The 16170-nt window shown below is 43.9% G+C and overlaps 1 protein-coding gene across 1 annotated transcript in view; it reads right to left on the bottom strand.

Moving 5' to 3' along the window:
- Positions 1-16170, bottom strand: part of LOC146175178 (uncharacterized) — a 90357-nt gene that overhangs the window by 18576 nt on the left and 55611 nt on the right. Inside the window, exon 2 of the mRNA XM_084584609.1 lies at positions 294-532. Within this exon, the coding sequence (XP_084440735.1) occupies positions 294-532 (239 nt within the window). The remainder of the gene's footprint in view (positions 1-293; positions 533-16170) is intronic.

Below are 16170 nucleotides of genomic sequence, written 5' to 3' on the forward strand. Positions count from 1 at the left end.
GGACCAGCCATTCAATATCTTTTTCCCTTATTTCTTTTTGCACTCTCGCCACACTCTCACTATATTTAAGTCAAATTATTTTCTTTAGGACAATGCTAAGGTTTTAGAATCTACCCTAGCTTTAACTAATGTCTGTATAACAACTAAGCATCAACTAAGCCCTGAGGCAACAAATACCATTAGAAAACTAAGCATGCATCCATACAGACTTTCAGTGCAATGCACGCTAACCAATCCCCATGGGGCAAAAAGGCCAACCACTACGGCCGAGAAAAGGACGCAGAAACACTTACCATGTGTAAACTGGCTGTTGTCTTCTGGCCCGTCATTTACACAAACGGTTTCACAAGCTTCGAGACGTATTTGTTGCGCTTGACGCATTTCTCCAGCGGAAGAGGTGTTCTGCCTCTTTTTTGAAGCTGAATTGGCCGCCCGCGGCCAATTCCTCACCACATGGCCCACATCCCGAGCCATGTCGGAGATCTCCTGTAGAAGCTTCTCCCTCTCGGTATATTGCTCCTCCGTGCCGGATCTGATGTGAAAATAATGCTCCCGTGAGAAACGAAAAACATCCGGCAGAGACTGTGACAATGTTAGCGTGGGATTACAGTCTATGCTCAGCATACATACAGAACATGCCACTTACTCTCGAAGGTTTTCTCGGTCTTCCCGACGGAAGTACCCACCAAGAGATCCGTGCGCTCCTTGATGTATCGAAGCGTCAACGGCTGGCCGACCGCGAACGACACATAGCGTAGCACCGCCATCCAGTTTTCAGGTCGTTCAAATGGATTTTGTGCCACTACCTCCTGAAGAAGCAGTATAACTTCATGAACGCGGAAGCGTTTCCGCATCCTCTGCTGCGACGAGCTCGAACCACAGGCTGTAGATGTCGCCGAACCGCTAATCATGCCTGCTACGCTGGTGGCAGCCATCTTTCTCCGCTTGCACGGACCGTCTCGCTACGCCCGTTCCGCTAAGATCGTCCGCGAGCGGAGCGGGTGGTGCGCTCCGCTAGCCCCCTATCAGCTAAGCGAGCTGCGCATGCGCAGTTGCGCTCCCGCTAGCTGCCTTAGTGGAGCGGGGTCTCCGCTCCTGTCAACTAAAAACTCTCTATTGCCTCGCGCTCCCTCCGTGCCTTTTTCTCCTCCCCTCGTCGCCTTTTTCTCCTCCGTGCTTGGGTCTGTTCGTCAAAATTCTTGCTGCGGTCGAGTCGGAGTTGAATTTTCTCGTGTTCCAGGAGGTTTACGATGGCATCGCCAAAGTACGCCTACGTAGAATATAAGGACGGCGGAAGAGCCATTATCCCAGTCTCGATGGTTAAAGATTTCGCTCCGAAAGATGTCAGCGAAGTTCGCAAGAACATCAAGGCATACTGGCGGTCGGGCGATGGAGGCCACGAAGGAGATGAAGAGTTCTACGACGGTGATGTTGTGGTGCTAGGATGTAAGTACGCATTTCAAATGTCATTTCTTCTAGTGTCCGCAAAATGACTCTTGCAGCACTGCGAAATTCAGGGGCGGCCTGTTTGCCAGCCCACGTAGACAATGAAAGTACGGCTATGGAAAAACGCAAGGACTGAGACGAGACGACAAAGCACTTTTTTCCTCGTCATCCTGTCATATCTGTTTCAGCTGTTTTTCATAGAATGTGGTATCTTTTAACTTCATGTGTGTTTGTGAGATAATAGAGGCACACATTAAATTATTAGTAGCCAGGTGAGCAGAAAGGTGCATTTATGTGAGCAGTGATCCAGAAGGGGAGCAAGCAAATGGGAGTCATTAGTATTGTTCCATCAAGGCAGAGATTAGGTGTCCCCCAGTTGTTGTTTTTTTTTTCGGGGCATTTGATTGAGCACACATGAGAAAAGCTTATTGCACAAAGTGCACCCAACTGATCAAGGCTTTTTTTAATATTTGCATTTAAAGGTCATGTTCTTTTTTTTTGATACTGTGAATCCCATCAGGGATTCACAGGATAATAGAGGTACAAATTAAATGTTTAGTAGTCAGGTGCAAACCCAACATAAGACGGTTGTGATTACTGATCTCGAGCCGGGCATCCTGAAGAGTGAAGTTGAATGGGCCTTAGCCAGTCTTGCTAAGAAGAAAGCCAGCGGAAGTGATGGCATTCCAGCTGAGTTGCTTCAAAACCTCAACCATGACGCTGTTAGCATTCTGCATACATTATGTCAGAAGATTTGGACAACTCTGCAGTGGCCACAGGATTGGAGGAGGTCAGTTTACATCCCCATTCCAAAGAAAGGCAGTGCCAAAGATTGTTCCAACTACCGCACGATCGCACTTATTTCGCATGCTAGCAAGGTGATGTTGAAAATCCTCCAAGGTAGGCTGCAGCAGTATGTGGATCGGGAGCTTCCGGACGTGCAAGCTGGGTTTCGCAAGGGCAGAGGAACTAGAGACCAAATTGCCAACCTCCGCTGGATCATGGAAAAAGCAAGAGAGTTCCAGAAACCCATCTACTTCTGCTTTATTGATTATGCGAAAGCGTTTGACTGCGTAGATCACAGCAGATTGTGGCAAGCTCTCCAAGAGATGGGTGTTCCAATTCACCTCATCTGTCTCCTCAGGAACCTGTATGAAGGACAAGAGGCCACAGTCAGAACTGGGCATGGTCTTACCGATTGGTTTCCGATTGAGAAAGGAGTGAGGCAAGGCTGCATACTGTCGCCCTGCCTATTTAACCTATATGCAGAGTGCATCATGAGGAAGGCCGGTCTGGACGAGTCTTCATATGGAGTGAAGATTGCTGGAAAACGTATCAACAACCTTAGATATGCGGATGATACCACTTTAATGGCAGAAAGTGAAGTGGAACGCAAGAGACTTCTGATGCGCGTACAAGAAGAGAGCGAGAAGTTTGGGCTTAAACTGAACATCAAAAAGACAAAGATCATGGCGTCTTGCCCTATCAAGTCCTGGAGCATCAATGGACAAGAAGTGGAAGCTGTGACAGATTTTCTCTTCTTGGGCTCCAAGATTACCTCGGAAGGAGACTGCAGCCATGAAATTAGGAGACGCCTGCTTCTGGGAAAGAGAGCAATGACCGCCTAGTAAAGAGCAGAGACATTAGTCTGCCAACCAAGATCCGTATAACTCGTGCTATGGTCTTTCCAGTTGTGATGTATGGATGCGAGAGTTGGACTGTGAAAAAGGCTGACCGCCGAAGAATTGACGCCTTTGAATTGTGGTGCTGGCGAAGACTCTTGAGAGTTCCTTGGACTGCCAGAAGATCAAATCAGTCGATATTGTCGACCATAAACCCTGACTGCTCATTGGAGGGTCAAATTCTAAAGTTAAAACTCAGCTACTTTGGTCATCTGATGAGAAGAGAGGAGTCGCTGGAGAAAGATTTGATGTTGGGAAAGGTTGACGGTCGCCGGAGAAGGGGTAGGCAGCGAACGCGATGGTTAGATGGCATCCTCGAGGCACTCCAGATGAAGTTATGTGATGTTAGGAAGATAGTGAGAGACCGGAAAGCGTGGCGTGAAATGGTCCATAGGGTCACGAAGAGTCGGACACGACTGAACGACTGAACTGAACTGAGTCAGGTGAGCACGAAAGTGCATTTATGTGAGCAGTGATCCAGAAGGGGAGCCAGCAAATGGGAGCCATTAATATTGTCCCATCATATCAATAAAGGAATAGATTATGTGTTCCCCCAGTTTTTTTTTTTTCGGGGCATTTGTTTGAGCTCACATGAGAAAAGCTTATTGCAGAAAGTGCACCCAGCTAATCAAGGCTTTTTTTAATGTTTGCATTTAAAGGTCATGTTCTTTTTTTTGTGAATCCCATCAGGGATTCACATCATAATAGAGGTACAAATTAAATTATTAGTAGTCAGGTGAGCAGAAAAGTGCATTAATGTGAGCAGTGATCCAGAAGGGGAGCCAGCAAATGGGAGCCATTAGTATTGTCACATCATATCCATAAAGGCAGAGATTAGGTGTCCCCCAGTTTTTTTTTTTTTCGTGGCATTTGTTTGAGCTCACATGAGAAAAGCTTATTGCAGAAAGTGCACCCAACTAATCAAGGCTTTTTTTAATGTTTGCATTTAAAGGTCATGTTCTTTTTTTTGTGAATCCCATCAGGGATTCACAGAATAATAGAGGTACAAGACGCAGTATACTGTACTAATGGGCGATTTCAATGCCAAGGTAGGGAAAAAACGGGCAGGAGACAAGGTAGTAGGTGACTATGGCATTGGTTCTAGGAATAGCAGGGGGGAGTTACTAGTTGAGTTTGCAGAGCGCAATAACTTACGAATCATGAATACCTTCTTCAGCAAACGGAAGAACCGGAAATGGACATGGAAAAGTCCTAACGGAGAGACTAAAAATGAAATCGACTTCATAATGTGTTCAACCCCCGCCATTATGCAAGATGTAGAGGTAATCGGGAAAGTGCGATGCAGTGACCACAGGATGGTGAGGTCCCGAATTAGCCTAAATCTGAAGAAGGAACGCAACAGATTAGTAAGAAAGAAACCCATCAACGAATTGGCGGTGAGGGGGAGGGCAGAAGAGTTCAGGATCTCGCTACAGAATAGGTTTTCAGCTCTAACTGAGGATGGCGACATTACCCTAGAGGCAAGGAACAATAATTTCAGAGATATCATTACTGAGTGCGCGGTAGAAGTAGGCGGTAGGATAGTTAGAGAGGATACCGGTAAGCTGTCTAAGGAGACGAAAGATTTGATTAAGAAACGCCAGAGTATGAAAGCTTCCAATCCAACAGACCAGATCGAATTGGCCGAGATATCGAAGCTAATCAATAAGCGCAAGGTGGCCGATATTAGGAAGTATAACATGGAGAAAATTGAGCATGCTGTAAAGAACGGGGGAAGCCTTAAAGCGGTAAAGAAGAAATTGGGCATAGGCAAAAACCAGATGTATGCGATAAGGGACAAGGCGGGCAACGTCATCACTAATATGGAAAAGATAGTCAAAGTAGCCGAGGAGTTCTATACAGATCTCTACAGTAGCCAAAGTAGTCAGGACCGTAATGAGATTGGCGGTAGGGAAAAACAGTCAGACGTTCCACCAGTGACGAAGGACGAGGTCAAGAAAGCACTAGAAAGTATGAAAAGGGGGAAATCAGCTGGAGAGGATCAGATAACTACAGATTTGCTGAAGGACGGGGGGGATATCGTGCTAGAAAACCTGGCCACCCTGTATACGCAGTGCCTGGTGTCATCGACGGTACCGGAACCATGGAAGAATGCAAACATTATCCTCATTCACAAGAAAGGGGACTCTAAGGACCTTAAAAATTACAGACCAATCAGCTTACTGTCTGTTACGTATAAGGTATTTACTAAGGTAATCGCTAATAGAATCAGGACAACCTTAGACTGCAATCAAGCAAAGGATCAAGCAGGGTTTCGGAAACGGTACTCTACTATCGATCATATCCATACCATCAATCAGGTGATAGAAAAATGCTCGGAATATAACCAGCCCTTATACATAGCATTCATTGATTACGAAAAAGCATTTGACTCAGTTGAAACCTCGGCGGTGATGCAGGCATTGCGAAATCAGGGGGTAGACGAGCCATACGTGAAAGTGCTGGAAGATATATATAGCGGCTGCACAGCAACCATAGTTCTGCATAAAGAAAGTAACAAAATTCCAATAAAGAGAGGTGTTAGGCAAGGAGACACAATCTCCCCAGTACTATTCACAGCTTGTTTAGAGGAAGTATTCAGAGACTTGGAATGGGAGCAGTTAGGGATAAGGGTAGATGGAGAATACCTCAGTAATCTGCGATTTGTTGATGACATTGCCTTGCTAAGCAACTCGGGGGATGAACTGCAAATAATGATTGATGACCTAGACAGGAAAAGTAGAAAGGTAGGCTTGAAAATCAATATGCAGAAGACTAAGGTAATGTTCAACAGCCTCGGGAAGGAACAGCAGTTTACATTAGGTAGCGAAATACTGGAAGTAGTAGGAGAATATGTCTACTTAGGACAGGTAGTAACCGCAGACCCGGACCACGAAAAGGAAATAACAAGAAGAATACAATTGGGATGGAGCGCATTTGGCAAGCACTCGCAGATTATGACTAGCAGCTTACCGGTATCGCTCAAGAGGAAAGTATACAACAGTTGCATCTTGCCTGTGCTCACCTATGGGGCTGAAACGTGGAGGCTAACCAAGAGAGTTCTACTTAAGTTGAGGACAACCCAGAGGGCTATGGAACGAAAAATGGTAGGGGTAACATTAAGAGATAGCGTGCAGAGTGGGTCAGAGAAATAACTCAAGTTACCGACATTCTAGTAGAAATTAAGAAGAAGAAATGGACATGGGCAGGACATGTAGTGCGAAGAGAGGATAACCGATGGTCGCTGAGGGTAACAAACTGGATTCCAAGGGAAGGAAAGCGTAGCAGGGGGCGGCAGAAAGTTAGGTGGGCGGATGAGATTAAGAAGTTCGCAGGGGTCAAGTGGATGCAGCTAGCACAGAACCGGGTTAAGTGGAGAAATATGGGAGAGGCCTTCGCCCTGCAGTGGGTATAATCAGGCTGATGATGATGATGATGATGATGACAAATTAAATTATTAGTAGTCAGGTGAGCAGAAAAGTGCATTTATGTGAGCAGTGATCCACAAGGGGAGCCAGCAAATGGGAGCCATTAGTATTGTCACATCATATCCATAAAGGCAGAGATTAGGTGTCCCCCAGTTTTTTTTTTTCGTGGCATTTGTTTGAGCTCACATGAGAAAAGCTTATTGCGCGAAAGTGCACCCAACTAATCAAGGCTTTTTTTAATGTTTGCATTTAAAGGTCATGTTCTTTTTTTTTGTGAATCCCATCAGGGATTCGCAGAATAATAGAGGTACAAATTAAATTATTAGTAGTCAGGTGAGCAGAAAAGTGCATTTATGTGAGCAGTGATCCAGAAGGGGAGCCAGCAAATGGGAGCCATTAGTATTGTCACATCATATCCATAAAGGCAGAGATTAGGTGTCCCCCCAGTTCTATTTTTATTCCAGGCATTTGTTTGAGCACACATGAGAAAAGCTTATTGCAGAAAGTGCACCCAACTAATCAAGGCTTTTTTTAGTGTTTGCATTTAAAAGTCATGTTCGTTTGTTTTATACTGTGAATCCTATCAGGGATTGTAACAGCATATGTACACTAAAGCTAAAGAGCATACATAATAATACATGGTGCAGAGTGTTGCATGCAGCTTACAACAATCGAAGAAAATAGGGTATATCACTTATAGTAATTATATGAATATGGATGATAACTAGTACAAAAGGCTTATGACAAGAAAAAATTCAGTCGCAGTGTCAGTGAGGGGATCACTATTAGTTCTAATTAACAGTCAAGGCACAATCAAGGTTTAAGACACTAAAAAATGAGAAAATCGAGCATAATGAATTCACAACTTGAATCAGGCACGAACATGCAAGTAAAAATGACAAGAGAACAAGGAAGCATAAAAATAAGGAATGCAATTATTACTGCAATGGGTGTCGTTCACCTGCAATAGAGGAACTAAGCTCAGCTAGGGACGTGCTGTTAGTAATGCGCATTTGTAGATTGTTCCATTCTCGTATTGCCCTTGGAAAAAATGAATATTTGAAAATATCAGTATGAAGTGAAAACTCGCCTGATGTATGCTTCACATAACGGAGGCTGTCTTGACTATCTAATAACAGCATAGAAAGCCTAGTCTGATCCTTCCCACTCAACCCCACCTCACATACAGTCGTGGACAAAATTTTCAGATGCCTGAGCACTGCTCTAAAGCTGCCTTTGAGACACTAAGCAGCACAGCATGCACACCAAAGCTGCACTGCATGATGACAAGGCACATGCACATCCCAGAAGCGCCTGTTTGCCTTACTGATTGCTCGTTTTGCATGGAGCACTGCTTATTTCACACTTGACACGGGTGATCACTTCCTCTCCTTGTGCTGCTTGAGCCATGCAGCCATCATGTTCAACACCCAACTGCTTGACAGTGATAACAGCATGCATTCACTCAGTGGAAAGCAATCAAAAGAGAATGGGGAGGGCTGCATGCAGAAAAAAATGTGGTTTGCTTATGTATGAATAGCTGCCACGTCATTTGGTAATAATTATCGGTGCTGAGGGCAATTTTTTCAAGTACTAGGAATTTGTTCCTTTGCCATTGGTGCCTGGAAAGTGTTTGTTTCTCTTTTTCAGTCTTAAGTTTCTTGACAATAAATACATTGCTTAAGGTTTGTATTCATTTTGTGTTTTGAGACAGTACGGTAACTATTATTGGGTACCGTTGCACACTAGTGATTGCTGTTGAAGCATGAACCAACTGTCTTTGTTGAGAACAGGATTTCATCACTGCGGGCAGTTTGCAGAACAAGGCCTCGATCGCAAGCAAATAATTAGAAAGGATAGTGAAAGCAAAAAAACACTGCGGTTGCAATATAAAGGCGGCTGTCCCCGGCGAACACACAATGATATCGCTGCCAAATGACTGTGTGCAGACCATGATGGCTGCATGGCTCGAGCAGTGCAAGAATTGAAAACGACAAACCATTCCAAGGTGTGGATTAAGCAGTGCTTCATACAGAGCAAGCGATCAGGCAGCCAAGGAGACTTGTATATAGGACACGCATGTACGTATTCATTGCTCAGCACAGCCTTGATGTGAACACTGCAGCACCTGGTGACCCAGAGGCAGCTTGAAACAGCACTGCAGCATCTCACAAATTTTGTCATGACTGTACAAGCATGACGAAAAGTGCAGTAAAAACTGCTAAGCAGTAATAAAGGAAATGAAGCTTTCGAGACAATATGGGTGTAAGACACTTGCAGGGCAACATGCCATTTTATGACTGTGGGTCCTATGCTCTGGTGTTTTGATTGCACCGTAGTCATACTAAATATTGCTCCATGTTTACCTTGTGAGTGCATTTAAGAGCTTAGCCAGCCTGGGAAGTTATCATTGCTGTCAGCAATAGTCCAGACAAGAGGGTCGATATTTTTAAGAGCAACTTGTTCATAATGTAACAGGTCTATGTACCTCAATAATTTTGCATTGCAGGTTGTACTATGGTGCAAATGAAATGCGAAAGTTTTAAAAAGGTGCGGGTAAGCATGTCATGCATTCTCTCTAGCCGTTACCTGCTTTCTGGTAGCCTTCTCAAAAAGCATACCGTAGCAGTGGTGCACTGGCTTCCTGGCTCTGCATCCTCTACCATAGCTTTTCTAACTGTTGCTTTAAAAGCCCCTTTACATTGATATGCAGATGACCAATTGTTTGTGCACACTTTGTGAACCATAAACGAGGCAGCCACATCTGAAAGCGAGCATGAAATGTTAAGCGTAATAAAATATAAAAGCAATAAGCCATTAGGTCAGTTTTAAAATTCTAGGTAACGATTCCATGACCTGTGCCATCTCATGGTACCGAATACAATGTCGGGGGGGGGGGGGGGGGGGGGGGAAGGGGGGGTGCTAAGTTTCCAGGAGGAGGTGAGGAATTTCCTGCAGCAATTGTCATGGCTGCCACAGAATACACGGTCTTCTTTTTTGTATACAAGGAAATAGCAGATTGTTCTGTTTCTGAATGAAATGCATCAATAAGGCATTCTTTCGCACAGCCCAACAAATATTGTGACAAAATTACTTTCTTGCAGTGAACATGGCAGACTTCATCGATAAAATGACAAAGAAAAGGAAGGCGGTTCCTCGAACAGTAATTGAGGAAGCTGGATACCAGGGCCCCAGTCAACCCTTGGAGGTAGCCCTATTAGTCATGTGGAGTGTGTAGCATTTGAATCAACATGCTAGTGTAATTTTGTTTTCATCTTTGCTTTCCTTTACCAAGCGGACCTCACCACTAAAGAAAAAAGAATACGAATAGCAAAAGCAAAGGCACGAGCTGCTGAGTCAGAAAGTGACAGTGAAGATGAGCTCGTGCCCGAAAGACTGCTCCGCAGAGCAGAAAAGAGAGTAGCCTCTCTTGAAGAAAGGCTGAGATTATCTGAAAAGAGTTGGCTTGAGGAGGTGAGACGGAATCATCGGCTCCAGGACCTTCTGGACACGGCCATTAGTAAGTGGTTGTTACCGCACAAAAATATTCCTAGCGAAAAGAGGAAAACATTTGAAGTAACTATTGAATGCTGTATCCGCTAGATAGCACAAAAAAGGTTCACCAGATACATGCTAGCACAAGAATGTGCACTACGTAAGGTTTGGTGAAGCCAGGCCATGTCTCCAGTACTGTTTTACAACTTATTTAGTTCAATGCTGTCTAGAAGTGCATCAGGAGGACATTAAAGCACCCTTTTGTAGTGCAGGGAGAACCGCCTGTGAAAGCTCTTGCTGCATGGGGTTTGTGGTGGTGGTGGTAGTTATTTTATTTATATACAAAAGAAAGAAAAACATGTTTGCCAGCCCCGGTATCTCCTATCTGATATTTGAAGCACCTGAACTGGGGCAGCGGGAATAAAGAGATAGTGAGGAAGGGGTAGAGGAAATTAAAGAAAGTAGAGTGCATATTTTAGCAGCGTAAAATTAAAGACAGGACTAAAGGAGAAAGACAAGGGACAAACGCTGAACTTCAACTGATAGTTTAATGGACGTAACATCAATATATACCAAAAGTTTTTCGACGCCATCACTTGAGCGCATGCTCCCAAACCTTCGCCTCTGCATTATCGAACAGATTAGAGCCTCATCACCTATGGCCACGTGTCATTCTCCTCTTTAAAAATTCCAGCTCTTTGGGTGACAGCACAACCGAGCTACTGCTAACACAATTATCACCTTGATTGTGAATCTCAAGGGCCTCAAATATCTCCCTGCTCAACTGCTGCTTGAAGCTGCGCAGCACACGTGTGTCGCTGAACGCAGGGGTGCATGATGGACTGGTGGGGCTAGGGCAGCGGCTGCAGTGCAAGGCCAAATGACTGCTCTTTACAAGGGATCCTACTGCTCTTCGGTGCTCTCGCAATCTGTCGTTTATGCACCTGCCCGTCTGTCCAACGTAGGTTTTCCCACATGACAGAGGAATCTTGTAGACTTCCCCCGTTCTACAGGGGACGAAGCAGGTGTCATGCTTCTTCGTGCATGCATCAATGCCACTGTTTTGCCCATTCACTTTAGGGCAAAGCCGCGACAACTTTTCAGGAGCAAAGAAGATGACAGGGACGCCGCACTTCCCTGCAACCTTCTTCAGACGGTGGGAGAAACCATGAATGTAAGGAACGGCAACAGGCCTTGTTTCCTGGCGTCTGGATTGTTGTGATCGCCCTCGTTCCTCACTCTCCACTTCCCGCAACAGCTTATTCGCTACCGAAGCCAGGAGTTCATTCGGGTAGCCAGCGGCTTTCAGGCGTTCGATGTGGCCCTGCACACTGATGTTCATAAAGTGTGCACATGACTTTGCGAGAGCAGCACGTAGAGAATTAACAACGATCCCTCTTTTTACCAATTAAAGAGGTGAGCGATTGGGAGAAAGGAAAGGGTGGGTAAAAATAAAAAAGAAATATATACACTATAGAACAACATACAGTAGTTTGCTTGAGGCCCACCCACAAATGTCTTAGGTAACTGAGCACTCGGCACATCGGGCGGGCCTTCGCACTAGCTCTGCATCATTGTAAGTGTTTAAGACGCCCGGAGCTACACACTTCACAAAGCAATGACTGCCAACGTGGGGCGATCGACCGTTATCGTCCAGAATAGCACACGCGGAGCGTACGGTCACAGCGCACACTATCCGGCGTGGATCAGGGTGCTACATCCGGAGGTAGTGGGGTACGTGGCTGTTAGTGATTACACTATTTAACGTGGTTGTTGGATCGTGTCAGGACATCAAGATAGGACAAGACGTGGCTGAATTGGCCTGAGTTGCCAAATTGGCTTCTGCTTTTAGATGGGAGGATGAATCGAATCCTCTAGTACCCTTGTATCCAGAGTCAATACCCATACGCCACACTGGCACATTTGTAAGGCTTGGTTAAGTAGGGCTTTGGCTTTGTATCTACTTGCTTGCCCATCATGTGGTAGCTTACAACTATGTGTTAAACAGCATGTGTGAGATAGTAAAGGATAAAAATTGAGGTTTGCTAATGAACAGGTAGTAAAGTGTTCATAGGCAAATGAGGATTTGCAAGAAAATCACAGAAGGAGCTATTAATGGTGTTGCACCATACCTTTAGAAAAAAACTGTATTAAAATCTATTGAAAGTATACACCGGATTGGCAAGAAAGGTACTACACGCGAACGTCCAGTAATTCTTCATTTCTTCGATTTTTCTGAAAAAATGTCTGTTCCTCGAAACTGTTTCAAGTTGAAAGGAAAAAACGTATCCATCTCTGAAGACTTCTCACCTGCAATACGGGCAACGCGCCGGAAACTATGGCAATCGTGTCAAGAAAATCGTGACAGGGGCGAGAAAGCGTCGTTAATATTTGATAAACTGAAGATAGGCAACGATCTTTACGCATGGGACAGCATTGAAAGCAGGAGGACACTTGTCAAACGCGAAACATGTGAGGCTGAAGACGAAGACTTTCATTCTACATCATGACAGACTACTTCAGTTCCGCTGTCTTTAATATGTTTCAATGCCAGGAGCATTGTCAATAAATCCACAGCATTGGAAGTAATTGTACTGACGTACAGCCCTGATATAATTGTGATTACTGAAACCTGGTTACATCCTGAAATACATGATTCGGAACTGCTCCCAAACTCGTATTCTCTCATTCGATTTGACCATGATAGTAGGGGAGGGGGCGTTGCTTTTGCTATTAAGGAAGGCTTACCATTTAAAAAATATCAGGGAATTTCCAATCATGAGAGCGTATGGTGCAGTATCGATGTTAACGGAACGTTAGTGCTATTAGGCGGCATATACCGACGGCCGAACGCGTCAGTCGACTATCTCGCTGAGCTCCACGATTTTTTGTGCCGTAAAGTTAAGGAACGTTCCAAGCTTATCTTAGTTGGTGATTTCAACCTAGCAGGGATTGACTGGGAAAATCTAACAATAGGTAGAAACGAGCGCAGTAGTTGTGAAATGCTTTTGAATCTTATGTTTAGTTTTTCTTTGGTCCAACTTGTTAAGGAACCAACGCGTATACAAGGGCGAGCTAGCTCCATTCTCGACCTTGCTCTCGCTTCCAAAACACTTAGCCCTAATACCAGTATCGAGAATGGAATCTCGGATCATAAAATGGTACTACTCACTTTTGATAACTTAACCTGCAGCCCCGACCAAAGCTCCCGTGTATCCCGCATATCTGTTAAGGTCTATCACAGGGCTGATGATGTCAGCATTATAGATTACATTGGAGTAATGCTAGACGGTATCTTGCACCCGAACTCTGAAAACATGAACGACTTATGGTTGCAGCTAAAACGAATAGTGGCACATTGTGAAGAAAAATTCATCCCAACTATAAGAAAGCGAGTAAATAGAAAGACACCTTGGATTACACGCAGCATTATTCACCTCAAAAGAAAGATACAAAGAATGCGTAAAAAGAAAACCAATTTGGCTATTTTAAGTGAGCTTTCTCAAACGCTTAGAGCTGAAATTTCTACGGCAAGGAACAACTTTTTCACGAATACGTTGACCAATTTTATAACACATGAGCCAAAAAAGTTCTGGCGTTACATGGCAAAGCCGGGAGGATCAATCGATCAAATGGAAATAGACAGAGCTGTTACATACGACGCATACAGTATCGCAAACGCCTTTAATCAATATTTTCAGTCTGTGTTCACTCGTGCCCCCGCCCCAGAATTCAGTCAGGCGGAACACCAATCGAGTATGCCTGACATTTTTGTAACGGAATGTGGCATTCTTAATTTGTTGTTACAGCTTGACGAAAAGAAATCGCCTGGGCCCGACGGCTTACCTAACGCTTTTCTAAAACGATATGCGCAACAACTGTCTCCGCTCCTTCACAAAATCTTCTCCCTATCTATAGAAACAGCGTCCGTACCAACCAACTGGCTCTGCGCAAAGGTGGTCCCGATTTTCAAAAAAACTGGAAACAGACTTTGCGTAAACACATACAGACCCATATAACTCACTAGCTCTTGCTGCAAATTATTGGAGCATGTAATTAACAAAGCCCTCATAACCTACCTGGAAAACAACAAACTTCTATATGCAAACCAGCACGGTTTCAGGAAGGGTTTATCAACCGTTACTCAACTACTTGAGATTACACACGACTTTGCGGCTGCCATTAACTCTGGTCTGCAGGTAGATTCAGTGTTTATTGATTTTGCAAAGGCGTTTGACTGTGTTCCACATTGTAAGTTAATTGAGAAGCTCAGTCTATTTGGTATTAATTCAAAAATAATTTCGTGGATCGTCACCTACCTCTCAGGCCGTTCGCAATATGTCGAAATAAAAAATGCTAAACCAGACACATTGGATGTCTGTTCAGGCGTTCCCCAGGGATCCGTATTAGGGCCTACACTTTTTCTTATTTACATCAATGATATTTTCTCCTGTGTAACTCAGAATGTTGTATTAAGGCTGTTTGCAGATGACTGCGTTGTATATACTACTGTTCGTTCACAAGATGACCAAAATAATCTAAACTTAACACTGAATAACATTGCCTCTTGGTGTGACACTTGGGGTATGAGAATAAATGTCAGCAAAACATCATCTATTACAATAACTAGGAAGAAGACTCCCATTTACTTCACTTATTTGTTATCAGGATCTGCTGTGAAACGCAGTAAAGAAGTTAAGTACCTGGGAGTAACAATCACGAAAAAATTGAGTTGGGAATCTCATATCGATAACATATGCACTAAAGCATACCGACAACTTGGATTCATACGACGGAAATTATCAGCTGCACCCTCACATGTAAAACTAAACGCATATAAGACATTAGTACGACCCATTCTTGAGTACAGTGCAATAGTTTGGAACCCTCATCAATCTTATCTGAACAAAAAACTGGAAAGAATTCAAAACCTAGCACTCCGGTTTATATATAACCGTTACTCACGTTATGAAAGTGTGACAAATCTGCGTGAAAGCGCGGGCATTTCGACGTTGGAATGCCGGAGACAGACTGCGTGCATGAATTTTCTTTTCCTTCTATATAACAATTGCATCAACATAGATAAAGATTTGTACCTAAAGCCGCCTTATCATCGCTCTAAAAGAATTAACCATGACATGTGTATAAGACCGTTTTCTGCTAAATGTGACTTGTTCAAATTCTCATTTTTTCCCCGTTCCATAGAAACATGGAACAACCTGCCCCACCAGTTTATGAATAATATGTCGCTTGATGGTTTTTCTGCCAGCGTTGAATCTTTTTTTCAAGAAATGTCATTGTCGTAGTGTTGTTGTTTCACTGCCCTCTTTGTTGTTCACGAGTCTTAACGTAGCTTGTCAATATCCTCAACCTTGATGTGTTATTCACGGTGTACTCTGTATGCTTTCCCTGCTGCCTTGGAGCACTATGCCTGCTGTTTATACTTTTTTTTTCCACTCCTGTAAGAGCCTGAGAAAGGCTCACAGTATTGTAAAATCATACCATCAATCAGGTGATAGAAAAATGCTCGGAATATAACCAGCCCTTATACATAGCATTTATTGATTACGAAAAAGCATTTGACTCAGTTGAAACCTCGGCGGTGATGCAGGCATTGCGAAATCAGGGGGTAGACGAGCCATACGTGAAAGTGCTGGAAGATATATATAGCGGCTGCACAGCAACCATAGTTCTGCATAAAGAAAGTAACAAAATTCCCATAAAGAGAGGTGTTAGGCAAGGAGACACAATCTCCCCAGTACAATTCACAGCTTGTTTAGAGGAAGTATTCAGAGACTTGGAATGGGAGCAGTTAGGGATAAGGGTAGATGGAGAATACCTCAGTAATCTGCGATTTGCTGATGACATTGCCTTGCTAAGCAACTCGGGGGATGAACTGCAAATAATGATTGATGACCTAGACAGGAAAAGTAAAAAGGTAGGCTTGAAAATCAATATGCAGAAGACTAAGGTAATGTTCAACAGCCTCGGGAAGGAACAGCAGTTTACATTAGTAGCGAAATACTGGAAGTAGTAGGCGAATATGTCTACTTAGGACAGGTAGTAACCGCAGACCTGGACCACGAAAAGGAAATAACAAGAAGAATACGATTGGGATG

The sequence above is a fragment of the Amblyomma maculatum genome, chromosome 11 (genome assembly GCF_055883805.1).
Source record: "Amblyomma maculatum isolate TAMU_Amacu chromosome 11, ASM5588380v1, whole genome shotgun sequence".
Lineage (NCBI taxonomy): Eukaryota > Metazoa > Arthropoda > Arachnida > Ixodida > Ixodidae > Amblyomma > Amblyomma maculatum.